At 33.4% G+C, this 17919-nt stretch overlaps 1 protein-coding gene and 2 long non-coding RNA genes across 5 annotated transcripts; 2 read left to right on the top strand and 1 right to left on the bottom strand.

The window, feature by feature from the left end:
• Positions 1-233: 233 nt before the first annotated feature.
• On the top strand, positions 234-13854 carry LOC101262639 (borneol dehydrogenase, mitochondrial-like). Of its 3 annotated transcripts, XM_069287789.1 has the most exons (4): positions 275-340; positions 720-814; positions 12884-13224; positions 13300-13854. In XM_069287789.1, coding segments are annotated over exons 2-4 (771 nt in total). In that variant the 5' UTR covers positions 275-340; positions 720-812; the 3' UTR covers positions 13728-13854. The 3 variants fall into 3 exon arrangements, with proteins under 3 accessions (XP_004244887.1, XP_069143890.1, XP_025888369.1); XM_004244839.5 differs by lacking the exon at positions 720-814 and having other exon boundaries at positions 234-340; XM_026032584.2 differs by lacking the exon at positions 275-340 and having other exon boundaries at positions 416-814.
• On the bottom strand, positions 278-2996 carry LOC112942035 (uncharacterized). Its single transcript, XR_003247875.2, has 2 exons — positions 2723-2996; positions 278-1892 (listed from the first exon to the last, which is right to left on the bottom strand). It is a non-coding gene; the product is annotated as an uncharacterized lncRNA (long non-coding RNA).
• Positions 13855-14590: 736 nt separating the features above from the next.
• On the top strand, positions 14591-15535 carry LOC112942044 (uncharacterized). Its single transcript, XR_003247883.2, has 2 exons — positions 14591-14850; positions 14955-15535. It is a non-coding gene; the product is annotated as an uncharacterized lncRNA (long non-coding RNA).
• The last annotated feature ends 2384 nt before the right edge of the window (positions 15536-17919 follow it).

The following is a 17919-nucleotide window of genomic DNA, read 5'->3' as shown; positions in this document are numbered from 1 at the left end:
TAGAAAATACTTTCATTAAATTTGAGAAAAATGAGTTGATTTGGAAAAAAAATAAATATTTAAGCCAATCAAACATGAAAAATTGAAAAACATTTTCTAAAAAATATTTTGCCCCTACCAAACACACCCTAAGAGTAAGACATCATAGTTTGTTGAATTATTTAGAAAATTTGTGGCTAATAATCATTTTATCTTATCTCTCTTTTATATATAAAAATAATAATAATAAATATACAAATATAAATATCTCACAATTGTCCAAGTATTTTACTTTTCTATTCCAACTTGAAGTCTTTTAGGGCTATTTACAGTTTCCAATGGCTGCCCACTTAGCAAGAAGGTTAGACACTTCTTATCTATATATATTATTATAATTGTGATGAGTGAGTCAATTTTAATATGACTTTGATCAATGTTATGAGATATTTGAAATTTTTCACAAGATTTTAAGTGAGTTTATTTATTAAAAGTATGATAAATAAGATGAAATTATCTAGTGACTTTTGTTTCCATAAAAATATAAATTTGTGACTTCAAAATTCTCATTCTATTATTTTATCATTTCATTGTATGATTACTTTTTTGGTGCTCTAATAATATATTTCTGGTGCTCCTGAAAGCCCCTTAAATCTTTGTTCCAGAAACATTGAAAAAACTATTTATTTGGGTCATTTACAAAACAAAAACAAATTTTTTTTAACCAACTCAGCCATTACTAGTGCCTGATAACGAAGTGACAACCTTCCCCACCACCAATAGAAGGTCCAGAAGGGCATTCTTGTCCCTCCTACACCTCATCACTTGGGAGTCGTATGTAAGTACTAATTATATATGTATTAATTATAAGAGTTTAGTTATGTTAAATTTTTATTTGTACATGTATTAGTTGTATTAGTTATGTAAATATATTAGTTGTGTAGAATTTTTGTTATCTAAGGTGTAGTCATACACTTATTTTATAGATATTAGGTATGCATGATCCAATTAAGTAGAGATTAAAGTATTTTAGTGAGCTAATTTTATTTTTTAATTCCAAACATAATTATTGAGCTAATGTTTGTTATAACCATTAAAATAACAAACAATATAAATAACATATTACAATTAAATAAATATCAATAGTTAAATATAATAAAGTAAATAAAATTAAGAAAAAGTAATTAAGTTATCTCTACTCAATATGATGAAAAATTTAAGCAATAATTTATATTAAAATTAAAAAATAAAATAAAAAGACAAAACATGTATTGGTGGTGTGCGGTAGAAAAACTATGCAAAGAAATTAATTAAATTAGTAGTGACTGACATTTTTTTGGTAGAAAGAATATATTATATATAATTAAAGCAGTACACAATCACTATTATAACTAATGATTACAGATAAGTTTCTGTAATGAGCTAACTTATTACACAATCACTTAAATATTTGCTTAGTAGCTAGAATTCCTTGTAGATCGGTAAAAACTCTGTTGCAGCTTCCGGCGAAGTATGTAATATATATGATTGAGGGGGTTAGCTGAGTACCTATCTTGCACAAAAAATCCGCTACTTTGTTCCTGTCGGAAGTTATGACGCACTACTAGATTCCCCAACCTCTTCAACATTAACCTGCGAGAATGACAATTGAAGAATACAAAACGTTCGGTTCCTCTTAAGTAATCGAGTAGATCAGTGGAGTCTGTTTAGACTTCCAAGGGTTGGAGATTTAGCATATCTGCCAACTTTAAACCTTCAAGGAGGGCTTCAAGTTCGGCAATAATATAAGTATGACTGCTAGCTTTTTTTTAGAAACCAGCCTTCCAATTTTTCGTGATCGTCTCGGACGACTCCACCAATACCGCTATCTCTTTGTTTCATCATGAAGGAACCATCTATATTTAGCTTAAAATAACCTGGAGAGGGGGGGGGGGGGGGGGCACTGGATGTGAATGTCGATAGAGGCTTCAAGGTTGGTAGGAGTTGAAGTGTAATGAATGTATTCCGTATTTTTTCTTTTGACCAGGGAATGAGAAAGAAACTTAGTTTTTCCATTAACAATTAAGAAGAATTAAAGCAAACAAACTAAAAGTAATCAAAAAGATAAAAGAAACCCAAAGCAAGAAAATTCATAATGTTTTTTCTTATATGTATTATTATTTGATTTCTTTTAGAAGTGATTTGATAAGGATAAAAAAGTAAATCCATCGGTGATCTCTTAAATTTGGCAATAATTTTCACTTAGACACATCAATTAAGCGATGTTCATTTTATACACCTCATATAGGGTTCTATTGTGTCATTTTTTGACACTTTTCTGACAATAAACAAAAAACTAAAGGAGAGTGTAATACACTCGTTGATTACGTGACAAACAATCAATTAAATAATTACATGTGTTATTTTCAGTAAAAATAATTATAATATCTATTTAGTAAATAAATTTAAAATATTATTCTAAGAAAATGTCTTATTTCATTACATCCAAATCTCTTTTGTGCTTTTTCAAAAAAAAAAAATCTTTTCTTTTACTATTTTCATATTTATTCATCTTCTTTCTTTTTAATATTGTTTTTTGGAAAGAAAAGAGGGAGAGGAAGAAAGAAGGAGAGAATCAATAAGAAATATGGGTGTTGGTATCCATTTTTCCCACAAAAAATGAAGGGAGGTGATGGTAGATTTAGATAAGTAATACAATGAAGAAGAAGAAAATAACTTAAAAACGAATTTGAATTAAAAAAATTACCTCCATTGAAGGAATTTAAGCTTGAAAGAGGTTGATGCCTTGAAAAAATGGAGAAGAAAAAGAGAAAATAAAATAAAAAATGGCTAAATAAAGTCTTTCACGTGCTATTGTTCAGTGTATGACACTCATTTTGACATGTCAGCAAAAAGTGTCAAAATGACACAATAAAATCCTAAATGAGGTGTCTAAAATGAACACCGCGTAATTGAGCTGTATGAGTAAAAATTTGTTCCAAGTTTAGGGGGCCACCGATGGATTTGGCCAAAAGTAATTTAATATTTTAATGCATGTATAACAAAAACACACATAACATCTTTCACCTACTGTCCCACATATATTATACATATATTTCCTCATAAGTTCCACATGTATTAATTGTCTAGGATTACAATAAATGCAACAAAAACATTTTATAGAACAAATACATGAATAATTTTATATGACACATGAAAAATAATAAACCAAACATTACATAAAATAATATATGAATAATTTTTATACAATATTTAAAAACATACAACCAAACATTTTATAAAATTAATACATGAATTACTTTGATTCTATTTGAAAAAAAATAATCAAACATGGTATAAAAAATATAATACATAAATAACAAAGCTATGTATTAGTTGTGACATAATAAAAATATAGGAGTCGTTTGACTGCTTGATAGCATTACATGTAATAGTTACATACATGAATAGTTTCTTTTTTCTTATCAACCTTCACAGATCGTATTAATTATATGAGTTAATAACCTTTTCCTTATCCACCTACTTAGTACCATATACGTTATACATTCTCTAATATATGGATAAAACTTAATTTAAAAATATTGGTGTTATATTTTAATCAATATTATAAGTTGCATAACTAGTAATAATAAATTATGACAATAGCATATTAAGGACGGTTAATACTCCATTCATTTCATTTTACTTCGTCCCTATATCATTTCATGTTGTTTATTTTAGCAAATTCAAACAGTTTAGTTTTTCTCATACGATCTTTAGGCCTCATTTTGTATGAGGATAAAACATAATTAATTATGGAATTAATAGGATGAATTATTCCATATTTGGTTGGAATAAAATATATGATAATCTATTTTGAGATAATTTATACTCTAATTGTTAGAATATGTGCATTCACTATCCGTCAATGGATCAGGTCCTTTGACACACTCAAAATATGAACAACTGTAAATAAAGGCAGAAACCTCCTTGCTCAAGGGAGTAAAACAACAACCTACCTCACAAGATTTTAAACCGTTTCCACTAGTCTTCACAAGCAAAAGTAAAATTGTTTACAAAAACGTGATAAAAAGTTATTAATCTCACTATTAAGCAATAACTCTATTGGTTGAAGAGCCTAAGCAGATTTCACTCTGCCCACTAAGCTACTTAGGATCAACTAAGCAACACGCAGGTTGCCCACTAAATCACCACGCTCCGAATGACTTAGGATTTTTACTAAGCAACACTCAAGGCTGCCGACTAAATTAGTTGGACTCAACTGATTTAGGATTTTCACACCAAACAACTACCTGATTACTTTATAAATGGAGGAACAGATTTACAATTTACATGCAGAAGAAATAATCCTAAGACAACTAAGCTTCCAGCTCTTTCATATTTGAGTTGATCTTGAGGATGCTACTTCACTCCTTTTTGAAAGCCTTTCCAAGAGTTCTTGAGATATTTTTCAAGTTGCAAAAACTAATTGTGAATATAGGGATGTTTTATTTATGTAAAAAGGTCACAAAACATAAAACAATCCCATTGGCTGAGGTTTCTGGCGCGTCTACCACTGTTGGAGACTGTGCACTAACTTTTTGTACTTCGTCCAGCTAGCAGCCAAAAATCATATTGAGCCAAGAACCATGTCCCTTCATAAGGTCCCTAAGTTTGTGAAATCATAAAAACTACAAATAACATCTTCCCCCTTTTTGATGGTGACAAACAGTACACCAGTGTCTGCATGTTCTTCCATGTTTCCTTCCCCGTGTCGATAAAGACCTCGCAGTTGCATGAACATTTGCACAATGAATCAGGTCTCTTGACAAGGACTTTGAGTTTGTCACATCATCAAACTCCAAATAACATTTTCTCTCTCTTTTTGATGATGACAAACCATACACCAATGCCTGAATTTATTCCCCCTGTCGAGTAGACACACTCATTAGTTTCCTACACCATGGATAGGTACCTTTACAAGGTCCTTGAGTAACACTGGTACGTGCATATTTTCCTTGAGTTACATTGGTACATGCATGTTTTCATTTCCCCCTGTCGCTTTTTCTTTCTCCCCCCTGTACTTCTTACCAACCTAAGCATCATCTGAACACTCCCAATTTATTACCCTTTTGGCATCATAAAAAAGTAGTACAGTAAACCAACACAAAAAGTAAGATTGATAAGTAAGATCACAGTCAAGGAGAACACTAACATAGTTAATAAGCCAAAAAGCAACAGACTTTAGCCTTAATAAAACAAGATTCCATATCATGAGCATAACAAATCAGCATTCAATACATTTAAGTTAAACTGAAAACTAAGAACCCCAGACACTATCCACACAAAGGAAAGACATAGGAAGGACTATGAAGAGGGAGGTATATGAAAGAGGGACTTGATAATAAGGGTGAGTGTAGAGTTCGATGCATCAGTATCCTTGATCATCTTCTCTTGAAGAGAAACAACTTTTGCCAATAGATCATCATTTAGGTTTTCTATCTTCTAGACAACCTCAGTAACAGGTCCCTCTGTTTGCGCTTTGAGCAGTTCTTCTTTTAACAGAGCAATTTCATCCTCCTTGTTGCTCACTAGCATAGTTATTGCATCTAATTCATGTTTCAATTGGTCCTACCCCTTAAAATCAACTGAGAAACTTTACTAAGTGCATTTCCCTTTCTTTCAATACACTCACATGATGAATAGATCAGTTGCAGAAGCCATAGTACCTTTTTTTTATAACAACCTTCTTTCCCGCAAAAGTCTTAGTTTTCTTTTGCTTTTACCTTTACTCACTTTCTTAGACGACTTGTCCCTTTTATCAACAGAAGCTGCTTCAGAAAAGGTGCAAGAAGCCACTAGATTTATCTCATTTAGAGAATCTAGCATTTTCTTTGAAGAAGAAGAGGATTGAGACATTATTGTTTGAAAGAGAATACTTAAATGCTAGAGAGAGATAGAAATATTGAGAAGGTTTTGATTTTAGACTTAGAGAGAAAAGTTGGAATGTAATAAGATGGAGTGTAGCAAAGGCACTATAAAAAGAACTTGAAATTGTGTATCAGGTCCCTAGATTTATGCGTCGCTTGGATTAAAGGCGATGGGACAACGGTCAGAAGGACCGATGACTGACATGGGGTGATCTGAATGGTTCTCATTTGACAGTTTAAAACAAATATAAAGAGTTGTAACCTTGGGAAGGACCAGGTACTCAACTACAGATGAATACAATTCTTTATGGTTCTGGCCATTCTCTTCTCTTTTGCTTTCAATGGGTGTATACCTGCATTCAGATACAAAGATGATCTTACTTAACAATGCATTACAGGTTCTGTGGATACCTGCCCTCCAGATCTTAGCCAAACCAAAAATTAGAGGCTTCTTGAAGAAACTAGGTTAGTGCATGTTCATCATCTTCAACTTCAGCCTCTTGCTCTAAAATAGATCCTTGCTAAGAGATTTGATAAAGATGTCTATAATATGATCTTCAGACCTGATGATGTTTCCTTTCTCAACATTATCTCTTAAAAGGTGATGCCTGACATCAATATGTTTGAATCTTTTGTGCTGGACTGGATTCTTTCCCATGTTGACTACACTAGCATTATCATACATGAGAGGGATGGTGTTGATGTGGACTCCAAAATTCTCAAGTTGTTGCTTTATCCAAAGAAGTTGAGCACAACTAGAAGTAGCAACTAAACACTCAGCCTCAATTGTTTAGAGAGCCACTGATGAGTGGGGATCCAAGGAAAAGAGCCATTCTAGAATTGTGCTTTCTGTCTACATGATATCTTGCAAAATCAGCATCTACATATACCACTAATTTAAAAGAATTACTTGCAGGATAAAACAGGACCAGGTCCCCTATTTTCTTCGGATACCTCAGGATTCTCTTAGCTGCCTTTAGATAAGATTCCCTGGGGCATGCTTGGAACTGTACACACATTCCCACACTGAATACCATGTCCAACCATCTTTCTGTCAAATACAATAGAGACCCAATAAAACCTCTTCACATTATTTAATTTACTAAAAGATCTGACTCATTTGCTCCCTTTTTTGAGTTTATACCCATGGGGTATCAATTTCTTCGCACAAATGTTCAAAAGTTGCCCCAAAAATGATATCATCCATATACACTTGAATGATGAGAAGTTCTTGATCTCTTTTCATAAAAAACAATGTGTTGTCAATTTCCTTCCTCTTGAAGCCAGTCTTCTCTAAAAACCTTGACAACCTTTGATACCAAGCTCTAGGTGCCTGCTTCAACCCGTACATATCTTTGTTGAGTTTGAACACATGATTTGGCAAATTTGCATACTCAACTCCAGGTGGATATTTAACATATATTGTTTCCTTCAAATCACCATTCAAAAAATAACTTTTAAATTCCATTTGGAATAGTTTGAACCCGATAAAAGTTGCAAATGCTATGAGGATTCTGATAGCCTCCATTCTCATCCATCTTGTTTCTGAACACCCACCTGGTCCCAATAATGGTTTTGTCAGCAGGTCTTGGGACTAGGTACCACACATTGCTTCGCTCAAATTGATGCAATTCATCTCGTATAGAGATTACCCAATCAACATTCATCAGGGATTCTTTCACATTTTTAGGCTCAATAGTAGAGATGAATGCTGAGAATGCAACCAAATTCCTTGTTTTTGACCTGGTTTGTATCCCAAAATTCAGAGGAGAGATGAGATTTTCAAGGGGGTGAGATGAGCTATGCTTCCATCCAGATCTAGAGCCCAGAGAATGTGGTTGATCCATATGTTCTTCATCTTCAGAATCATCATTTGTGGCAGGAGGATGAGTGTCCTCTTGGCTTGCATCATTAGAAGGACCAGGTCCTATAGTAGGATGGTTATCCTCTTTCACCTCCTTGGATAGACTAAGATCAACAAACAGTGTCCAGATTCACCTCAGTTTCATTTCCTACTTGCTTCATGGTTCTGGAATTTGAATAGCTCCAACAAATCATCATCATCATTCATATCAGCAGTCTTAGACTTTGACTTGAGAAACATAGTCCACATGAATCTTGAGTAGTCATCCACAACCACTGAAATGTAATTTTTCTCGCTTCAACTCCAAATCTTTGCCATTTCAAAAAAGTCAATATGTATTAACTCAAGAACCCTTGAAGAACTGACCTGCTTCTTTGATTTATATAAAGATCTTGTTTGTTTCCCTTTGACACGTGCATCAAACACTTTACTCTCACTATATTTCTTCTTTTTCAGACCACAGACCGATCCCTAGAAACCAATTTGTTGAGTAGAGAAGAGCTCACATGACCTAGTCTCATTTGTCGGAAGTCAGCACTTTCACTTTGAGCAATTAGGCATGTCAGATTATCTCCACGAGTTATTTCTAGTTTTGATGCATGCATGTTTTTTTTGGAAGTCAAAAATCACCCTTTTTGTGGACAAAATATTACACATTTTCAATGGAATCTTCAAGAGATTTGCCAAATTTTCTTATGCCAAGAATATACCTTTTTTCCGTTGCCAAAAAAGACACCTCCTCTGTGAAGTGCCTTGAGTGAAAGGAAGTTTTTGTTATTTTCAGTCACGCGCTTTGAGCAGCCACTGTCCATGTACAAGCACGTGCTGCTACTTCCTTCACTCACCTGAAAAAAAACATTAGTTATTAGATTCGGGAACCCACTTCAATCTGAGTTCCCAATAAGCTGACAAAGGTGTAATGAGAGTGTTTTTTCCCCAGTGTGACAACTTTGTCTTCTTCAAGTTTGAGACCCTACGAACTGGAGCATGTCCTCTATTTTTAGTAGTTTCTTGTCTAGGCTTTTTTCTAGTAGGACCTGGTCCTTTAGCTGAGTCCTTTTCTGCTTAGAATAGATAGAGAAATTTTCTTGTGAAGCTTTCTAGGCAGGACAATCTCCGTTCAGATGCTCGTTTCGACCACAGTGAAGACAAAGTAAATTTTGAGACAAACACATATTTGTTGTGGGGGTTTTAAGGAGGAGTAATTTTCAAACTTCCTAAACCCCTTTTTTTTTGTAGTTGCTTTGACTTGTAACATTAGATTGTAGTTTGGTGGAGCTGGTCCATTTTAAGTATACTTGAAGTTCTTCCTTATGATGAACCAGGTCCCTCTATCTGAACATTTCTTTCCATGGCTAAGGCAAGTATGGTTTCGGTCGGGTTTGAATTGCTTTCTAACTCTCCCTGTATATTAGTAGCTACAGCCTTCCTTTTACCAGATTTCTCGATCATCAAATCAGTTGCTCCTTAAGTTCCATTTTTTCAGATTCAAAAACCATCATTTGTTCCTCAAGAAAAGACATTTGAACTACCATTTCTTCCATTTCTTCATTTAAACCATCAAGACTACTGTCCATAGAGTCCCTTTCAATAGTTAACTCTATAACAAAGTCAATCAAGACATTTGCTAACCTTTTCAACCTTTTAATAGAGTACGTACACAAGTTTTTGTTAAAGTCATGAAGAGTTACCTTATCTTCATCATCGTCCTCATATGACTTAGCCATGAGGGAAAACATCCCATTGAATATGTTATCCTCATCTTAAATCACCAGGATTGATGTATCTTTGGGACAATCTGAATCTTCTGAATCGCTTGAAGAGTCTCCCCATGCAGTAAGAGCTTTCTTCACTGCATATTTAGCTGCGGCTTTTCTGGCACATTTTTCAGGTACCATGTCGCTTCGTTTGTCCTTTTCAACTCTTGGCCTTTGATACTCCTTGTTTTCAGCTTTGGGCATCAGACTGTCCCTTATAAAGTGGCCAGCCTTTCCATATTTGTGACACAAGTCACTAGCAGTTGCAGCATAAGGAGGGTTCCCTCCTTTTCTAAGCCCTTTGTTTTTTCTTATGATCTTCTGAAATCTCTTGGTAAGATAGTCCATATCATCTTCTTTACTAGACACTTCTCCAGGAGCAAATTTGAGTACTAGAGACTTGTCTTTATTGGCCTCCTTCTTTTAGAGTCTTGACTTCTATTCATTTCATGTTTCTTGAGATTTCTAATAAGAGCTTCTATATTTAGAACTTTCAGATCCTTAGCTTTAGTGAAAGAATCCACTTTGCTTAAGAGCGTCCATCGTCAGAACTTTCACATCCTTAGCTTCAGTGATAGCATGTACTTTGCCTTCCCATAACTTAGGAAGAATTTGAAGAACTTTCCTAACTTGCTTGCAAGTACTGATAGGCTCTCCAAGACTTTGTAGTAGCTCATTTGTTATGGAGGAAAGTTTAGTATACAAGTCATGAATAGTTTCCCCTTCCTTCATTTTGAATTTTTCATATTGAGAAGTGAACATGTCCACCTTTGATTCCTTCACCTGCTTAGTACCTTCATGAGCAGTCCCGAGACAATCCCAGATCTCTTTTGCTGATTCACAGAAAGAAATACGAATATATTCTTCAGCACCTATACCACAAACCAACAGCTTCTTAGCCTTGTAGTGTTTGTAAGTCTTCTTTCTGTCCGCTTCGCTGAATTATTGACGAGTCTTTGCAATAACTCTAGTTTTCTCACCATCCTTTACTTCAGAAGTTGGAATTAAAGGCCCATCCAATACAATGTCCTATAGCTCACTATCCTCAGCCATAAGATAATCATGCATTCTTGACCATTGAAACGCGGCAGTCGAGTTTAGAATTGTCCTTCTTCTAGGTTAAGTGGAGCAGTCATTATTTTGTAGGAACCACTCTCTTGGTGTTAACCAGTTAGAGAGTACCTGCTCTGATACCGCTTGTTAGAATCTATGCGTCCATTATCAGTCAATGAACCAGGTTCCTTGACATACTCAAAATATGAAGAACTGTAAATAAATGCAGAATATCAATACCAATAGTTTACATGGAAACCTCCTTGCTCAACAGAGTAAAGTCACAACCAGTCTCACAAGATTTCAAACCGTTTCCACTAGTCTTTCAAGCAAAAGTAAAACCGGTTACAAAAATGTGAGAAAAAGCTATTAATCTCACAACCAAGCAATAACTCTATTGCTTGAAGAGCCTAAGCAGATTTCATTCTGTTCAGTAAGCTATCACCACTAGACAACTTAGGATTCAACTAAGCAAAATGTAGGTTTCCCACTAAATCCCCATGCTTCGGATTACTTAGGATTTTTTCTAAGAAACACTCAAGGCTGCCCACTAAATCAGTTGGACTCAACTGATTTAGGATTTTCACACCAAACAACTATGTGATTCCTTTATAAATGGAGGAACATATTTACAATTTACGTGTAGAAGAAATAATCCTAAGATAACTAAGCTTCCAACTCTTTCAGATTTGAGTTGATCTTGAGGATGCTTCTTCACTCCTTTTTGTAAGCCTTTGCAAGAGTTCTTTAGATATTTTTCAAGTTGCAAAAACTAATTGTGAATATAGGGCTGATTTATTTATGTAGAAAGATCATAAAACATAAAACAATCCCATTGGCTGAGATTTCTGGCGCGTCTGCCACTTCTGCCACTGTTGGAGACTGTGCACCAACTTTTTGTACTTTCTCCAGCTGGCAGCCAAAAAACATATTGAGCCAAGAACCTGTTCCCTTCTTAATATCCCTGAGTTTGTCAAATCATCAAAGCTACAAAATAACACTAATATTAAGCAATTACGTAAGATAATATTCTATTTGTTCACTTTTATTTATCACATTTGGACTCGACCCATTCATTATGAGAAAAAGATAGTTTGACATGACTATTTTATTACACTACTCCTATTAATTGAAGTTGAGTATTATGTCTTAGAAAATTATTGAAAAAATAAGTGATTAATGCAAATGTTAAATCATGATAAAAGAAATTTTCTTTTATAAATATATTAAAAGTTTTAGGTAGAAATAAAAAAGTTATTTTCCAAATTGTGAAAAAGTAGAAATTAAAAAAGAAAATAGTAGTCAAATTTAGAATTCTACAACATCACAAATAAGTTTAATTTTAACAATAATTTATTTTTTTTTACGAAATATATCAAATCAATGGAAGTCAAGTATTATGAAATAGTTGAAATACATGATCATATGCATAGTTAAAAGAAAAATTCCCTAAATACATTAGATCAAATTGCAATCATAACATAGCTAAACTTAACATTTCTAATATACTCTACTTTTTATTATTCTAATAAATTTTACCAAACCACCTTTGTAAAATAGCTCACTAAAGATTTATACACAAAGAGTCTTTCTTTGTCAAGAACTTCAACAAAAACCACCAGCCACATTCAAGCTTTAAAGTTTCATCCACAAATTCAATAGCTTTAGTCATATATTCAACCACCCTATCTTGTTTTATTTAAAATTATATTATTCTTCAACGAAAAGTCATATAAAGATAATTTTAAAGTTGGCATAATGGGTAATATGAAGTATTGATCTCAAACGGTGCTTGTGGTTATTACGGTAGTTTACATAGCAGAAAAATTAACAAACATGTTTCTAATTACAATACTAGAACTTAACATATGTATATTGTTTGGCCGGGCGGACCCCCGTCCCATTTAGAATTTTAGTTGTAGTTTACCTGCCCTGTTTTGTCCTGCCCTACCACACGCTTCGCTTCCGAGATTCCTATTGGCGACATTAATGTTATCTTCTATGGAAAGGAGACTTTTAGTTTATTATACTCTCGCCGTTCAAAAATAAGTTTCACCTTAGAAATTCAAGACAATTTTATATGTTTCCATGTAGACTTTTATATTTCATCTTCTTACTAATGTTTATTTCTCAAAAGTAAAATTTATTCAATAAGGATATTTTTTAATATACTACATAGCATTTATTGAATTTTTAATGAGCATAATGCTAACTAAGATAATATATACTTGCTTTGAAATGGAGATGGTAATATTATACCTGGCGAATAGACAAAAACTCATAAAATGTCAAGGAGTAACACTCATCATTATTATTTATTTTAGGCTTGAAGGTAAGGTTGCAATTATAACTGGTGCTGCTAGTGGCATTGGTGAAGCATCAGCGAAACTTTTCTCTAGATATGGATCCAAAGTTGTGATTGCAGACATTCAAGACGACTTGGCACAAAATGTTTGCAAAGATTTGGATCCATCATCAACTACCTTTGTGCATTGTGATGTTACAAAAGAGGAAGACTTAGAAAATGTTGTGAACATTGTTGTAGACAAGTATGGCAAGCTAGACATCATGTACAATAATGCTGGTATTATGGGAGCAGTCAAATCCAATATTCTTGAAAATGAAAAATCTGACTTCGAAAAAGTCATTAGTACTAACCTCGTAGGTATGGAATAAGTGCATCTTCTATCTCATAGGCTTTGATGCTTTTCATATTTAATAAATGTAATATCCCTCGCAGGTACATTTCTTGGAATTAAACAAGCAGCACGAGTCATGATCCCTCGTGGTCAAGGTAGCATAATTACAACTGGTAGTGTTTGTGCATCAATAGGTGGTGTTTGTCCTCATTCCTATACCAGTTCAAAACATGGATTGTTAGGACTTACTCGGAATGCTGCAATTGATTTAGGACGGTATGGCATTCGTGTGAATTGTGTGTCACCTTACGTTATTCGTACGACATCAGCTTTAGATACCTTAAAAAAGATGGGGAAGGAAGATTCAGATGTTTATTCTACCTTAAACGGTCCTACACTTACTCCTTATGATGTCGCCGAAGCAGCTGTTTTCCTAGCAAGTGATGAGTCCAAGTATGTAAATGGCCAAGATTTTGTTATTGATGGGGGATTCACAATTGAGAATCCAGGTTTATCAATGTTCAAGTAGTTTTTTGTATTTGATAAAGCTATACGTAATTTGGAATAAGATTCATGTTTATTTCTTTTTCAGTAGAGGTCATGTCCATATTTTATAAACAAATTAAGTATGTATTTATTTATTTTCTTCGCCTTTTCATTCTGTGTACCATCATAAGTGCATGTGTGGTGCATCTTACTGAAGAAGGATTACATAGCAGAAAGCTCATATCCAAAAGGGAAAAGAGTCTAATATACCCCTCAACTTTGTCATTTAGAGCTGATATATCCCTTGTTATGAAAGTGGCTCACATATACCTGTATTTGTAAACAAATGACTCACATATACCCATTTCCTTTAACGGAAATGAAAAAAATAATAATTTTAATCTAAATTTTTATTATTTTTTTCTAAAAAATATAATCTCATATGAGTAAATTTAATACTCGTCAAACATATTTTTTTTGACTTTTTTGTTTAAATGACTAATTTATAATTATTAATTTGATAATCAAATTTATTTATCTTTCACTAATATTCTTGTGAAACTTATTGTAGATGACCAAATTGTTTTTTCGAATACAAAATTAAATTACAATACACACAAAAAAATTAGTTTAATTTTTTATTTTTTAAGCTAAGGAATGAAAAAAAAAACAAAATAAGAATAAGAAATTCAAATAATTATAATAAAAATGTCAAAAAATAATTTATGTATGAAAAAAATTAAAATATACCTTGAACTTTGATAGAAGAATCATATATACCCCTAAATAAATTTTTTTAAAAAAATTAGAAGTAATAAATATAAATTTAAAACTAATTTTTTAACTTCCGTTAAATGAAGAGTATATGTGAGCTATGTTGTAACGTCACGGGTATATGTGAGCCGTTTGTATAACGGTAAGGGCATATATGAGCCACTTTTATAACGAGCGGTATATCAGCTCTAAATGACAAAGTTGAGGGGTATATCACACCTTTTCCCTATCCAAAATTATATATACACTTTTCTTTTCTAACGGTAGAAATCTTGGGCTTGGAGACAACCCTTTATTAATTAAGGACATTGAAGATGCATGGATCAAAGATTTGAAGGCTCAAACAATCCTAACTCTTGTAACAGCATCTCAACTTCATTGTGCTTAATGAGGTACCACGGATTCACGGTACTTTAGATGCTTTAAACATGGAGTCTTGCATGAGTCTTAAGCATTTGTTAGTAGATGTGATGCTATTTTTGCTTCGATTTTGCAGGATATGGGTTTTGGAACGGTCAATGAAATGTTTTAGCAGCAATAATTTTTTGATGATTGACGACTTGACCTACGAGCGAGTCGTAGAATCTTCTATGAGCCGTAGGTATGAGTCGTGGTTTGGAGTGGTAATTTCTCGAGCTAAGTGTGAAACAAAGAAACCTAACGACGAGCTGTAGTTGCTTCTGTTAGCTATACAATTCAGTCGTAGAATGTTCAGAGATGTTGAGTTTCGGTGATTGAATGACGAGTTGACAGGACGGGCCGTACAAAGATCAACAGACTGTTGATCATACCGGTCGATAATGCTACTAAAGTGAAGGAATAAATAATGATCGACGGAGGCTATCTACGAACCGTAGGAAGACCTACGAGTCGTAGGTCTCAAGCATAGAAACAACTGCCCAAGCCGAATGTCCTTACAATTCCTTTTCCTACTACGTTTGTGATTTGATATTTATAAGTATTGGTTGTAATTTTTCTTTTTATGGGTTGTTAGACGATTTGATACTTTTTATATTAGCCTTGAGAACTAACTTGCAAACATTTTGAGCATTTAATTCTTAAAGTATTGGTTTATAATATTGCTTTTTGTTCATCAATTAAAGATTCTGAATTTCATCTACCCGAATTATAAGTTTATGATTTATTCAATTTATCATATTATAAAGTATGATTAACCAAGCATAAGTAGGTAATACCACAACTAGGATTATGGGATCATGAGTAATTAACAAAGTAGGCCTAATAATTAAGTAATTCTTGAAGTGTTTACACTTCAGTAAGACATATTCAAGTTACTCTATCACAAGACTTAGCCATATCTAGCTAGCTTCACTGCCACATTATGAAGCTTGTTTCTCCTGTTTATATCCCTTATTATCCCTTATGAATATTGTCTGATTGATATATATAATCTTGGGGGAAAATAGTTACCCTTCTTCCATGTAAAACTCTGGAAATTATCATGTTGGCAAAGGTGTTTTTAATATTCTTCTCAGATGTAAGAACATTTTTAGCTGAGGCCCTTCCCTGCTCAATTTTTTCATGTTGCCTCCATATGGATTTATCTCAAATTTTGCTTCTTTCACCTTTATTACATCTTCCAATGTAGCAATCTATTAGAAAATGTTACCAAAGGTTTTCTACCCCAATTAGCTAATACCTCTTGCAACATCTTGATTTTCTTATGATAAATGGTAATAGGACGGTCCTTCCACTGGTACTGCCTACATTCCTTCACTTTCTTTTATAATCTGAATGATTTGTCCAAAAAAAACAAACTGACTGGTCAAACTATAGGTGGCTCCTGTGTTGCATTACATGTCACATGCATGAAGAGGGGCATGGTGACTCTACCCTAATTAGATGATAAGCCTCACTATCTGTCAATGAATCCACAAATTTATAATTTTTCAGTATTCTATCTAGTCTTTTGAAAATACATTCCTCCTCAATTCTTCAAGTCCACCATGTATATTTTCTCCATGAGTGCCATATTACCCTTGAATAACAATTATTCAAACATTGAGCAAAATCAATGGTTTCCTGTTGTGTAACAAGGAGACCACCCATATTTTCTTCCTCATTCAGAGTAATATTGATATCACCCCCTACAACCAAAGGTTCTTGAGCCCTCATTGTTGTCATATCAAAATCCTTCCATAGCTCTAATCTTTCAAGAGCACTGCACTAGGCATATACAGCTTAAATTTTGAAGCTATTATGACAAGTGTTATGAGTGAGCTTTATTGTTAATTGTTGAATTGAATCTTCTCTACATGTCATTACCATTCCTCATTCTAAAAAATCTATATATCAGCTGAGCAATCTAGCATCTAAGATTTGGAACAAAAGGAAAAGAAACTTTTGGGTTGCATGTTGTCTCAACAGTTCCATGCATGTAACGATTATAGAAGCTTCTACGGACGGTAGATTGCAACTGTAGGAAGGGGGAAAATATTTTTTTAAAAATCAAGTCACAGTACCTTTTCTACAGTTCACCAAGATGGTTCATCAATCAATCTATGAGTCGTAGATAGGGTTCATAGAAACAATCCAGACTTGTGAAACTTTGAAGTCCAAGTTAAGTTCAATGGTAAGGGTCTACCGACTGTGAGAAGTCTTTCAAATCGTAGAAGGATTTTGATAAAGTTACGTATATTTTTTTGTCCCAGTACTTGGTTAATGGTTGAGCTAACAAGTTCTAGGGTACATAGATGTGACCTTTGGCCGTTATTAAGGGACTTTTGTCTTTTCCCTAATCATTTTTAATCAAACCATGCTGTTTTTCCTTCTACCCCTAAGCCATATATAAAGTTTTTCTCTTCGAAAACTACCCAGTTTGACCCCATTCTCCTAATTTCTCTAAACGTAACCAAATTCACTCCCTAATTCCTTTCAACCAAAGGAAAAAGAAGAAGCTAGGATTCAATTTCAAGTCCTCCAATACTCTACTCTTTCTTGGGCTCTGAATAGCAAGGTATGTTAGTATTCACCTATGGAGTCCTTTCCTCCACGGAGTTCCTAAAATATCTAATTTCACAAGTTAGATTATCCAATCAAAGTTAGAGTTTTACTCAATCTTGATTAACTAGTTCTTTTAAATTTTTATCAAATTGATTGTTATCTATTTATTTATGTATGAATTGAAGTAATTACATGTTTTGGAGTTAAATTTATATAAATCCATGCATTCCCCATGAATTTAGACTATGAACATATGATTAACCTTATAAACTATGGAAGATGAATTTATGAAAATATACATATTATTTATATGGAATTGATATAAATGATTTAAATTTATTTTGAGAGTAATTCATCATTGTTATTGTTGTTGTTGTAGTTTCAGTTGTGAAAGGTTATTCTCAAATAAAGGATTCATAGGATTCAATGGTTTTCTCACCTAACATTGAATCAAGGTTTATTATCTATTCTAAATGAAGTCGCACTTTGATTTGTTG

The sequence above is a fragment of the Solanum lycopersicum genome, chromosome 8 (assembly GCF_036512215.1).
Source record: "Solanum lycopersicum chromosome 8, SLM_r2.1".
NCBI classification, from domain to species: domain Eukaryota; kingdom Viridiplantae; phylum Streptophyta; class Magnoliopsida; order Solanales; family Solanaceae; genus Solanum; species Solanum lycopersicum.
This window is presented reverse-complemented; position numbering and strand designations above follow the sequence as displayed.

What these genes read in the sequence shown, in the direction of transcription:
- LOC101262639 (XM_004244839.5), top strand. Translation starts at nt 318, where the DNA reads ATGGCTGCCCACTTAGCAAGAAG. An exon ending in GCTGCCCACTTAGCAAGAAG is followed by an intron (nt 341 to 12,883) that starts GTTAGACACTTC and finishes TATTTATTTTAG; the next exon opens with GCTTGAAGGTAAGGTTGCAA. An exon ending in CATTAGTACTAACCTCGTAG is followed by an intron (nt 13,225 to 13,299) that starts GTATGGAATAAG and finishes TATCCCTCGCAG; the next exon opens with GTACATTTCTTGGAATTAAA.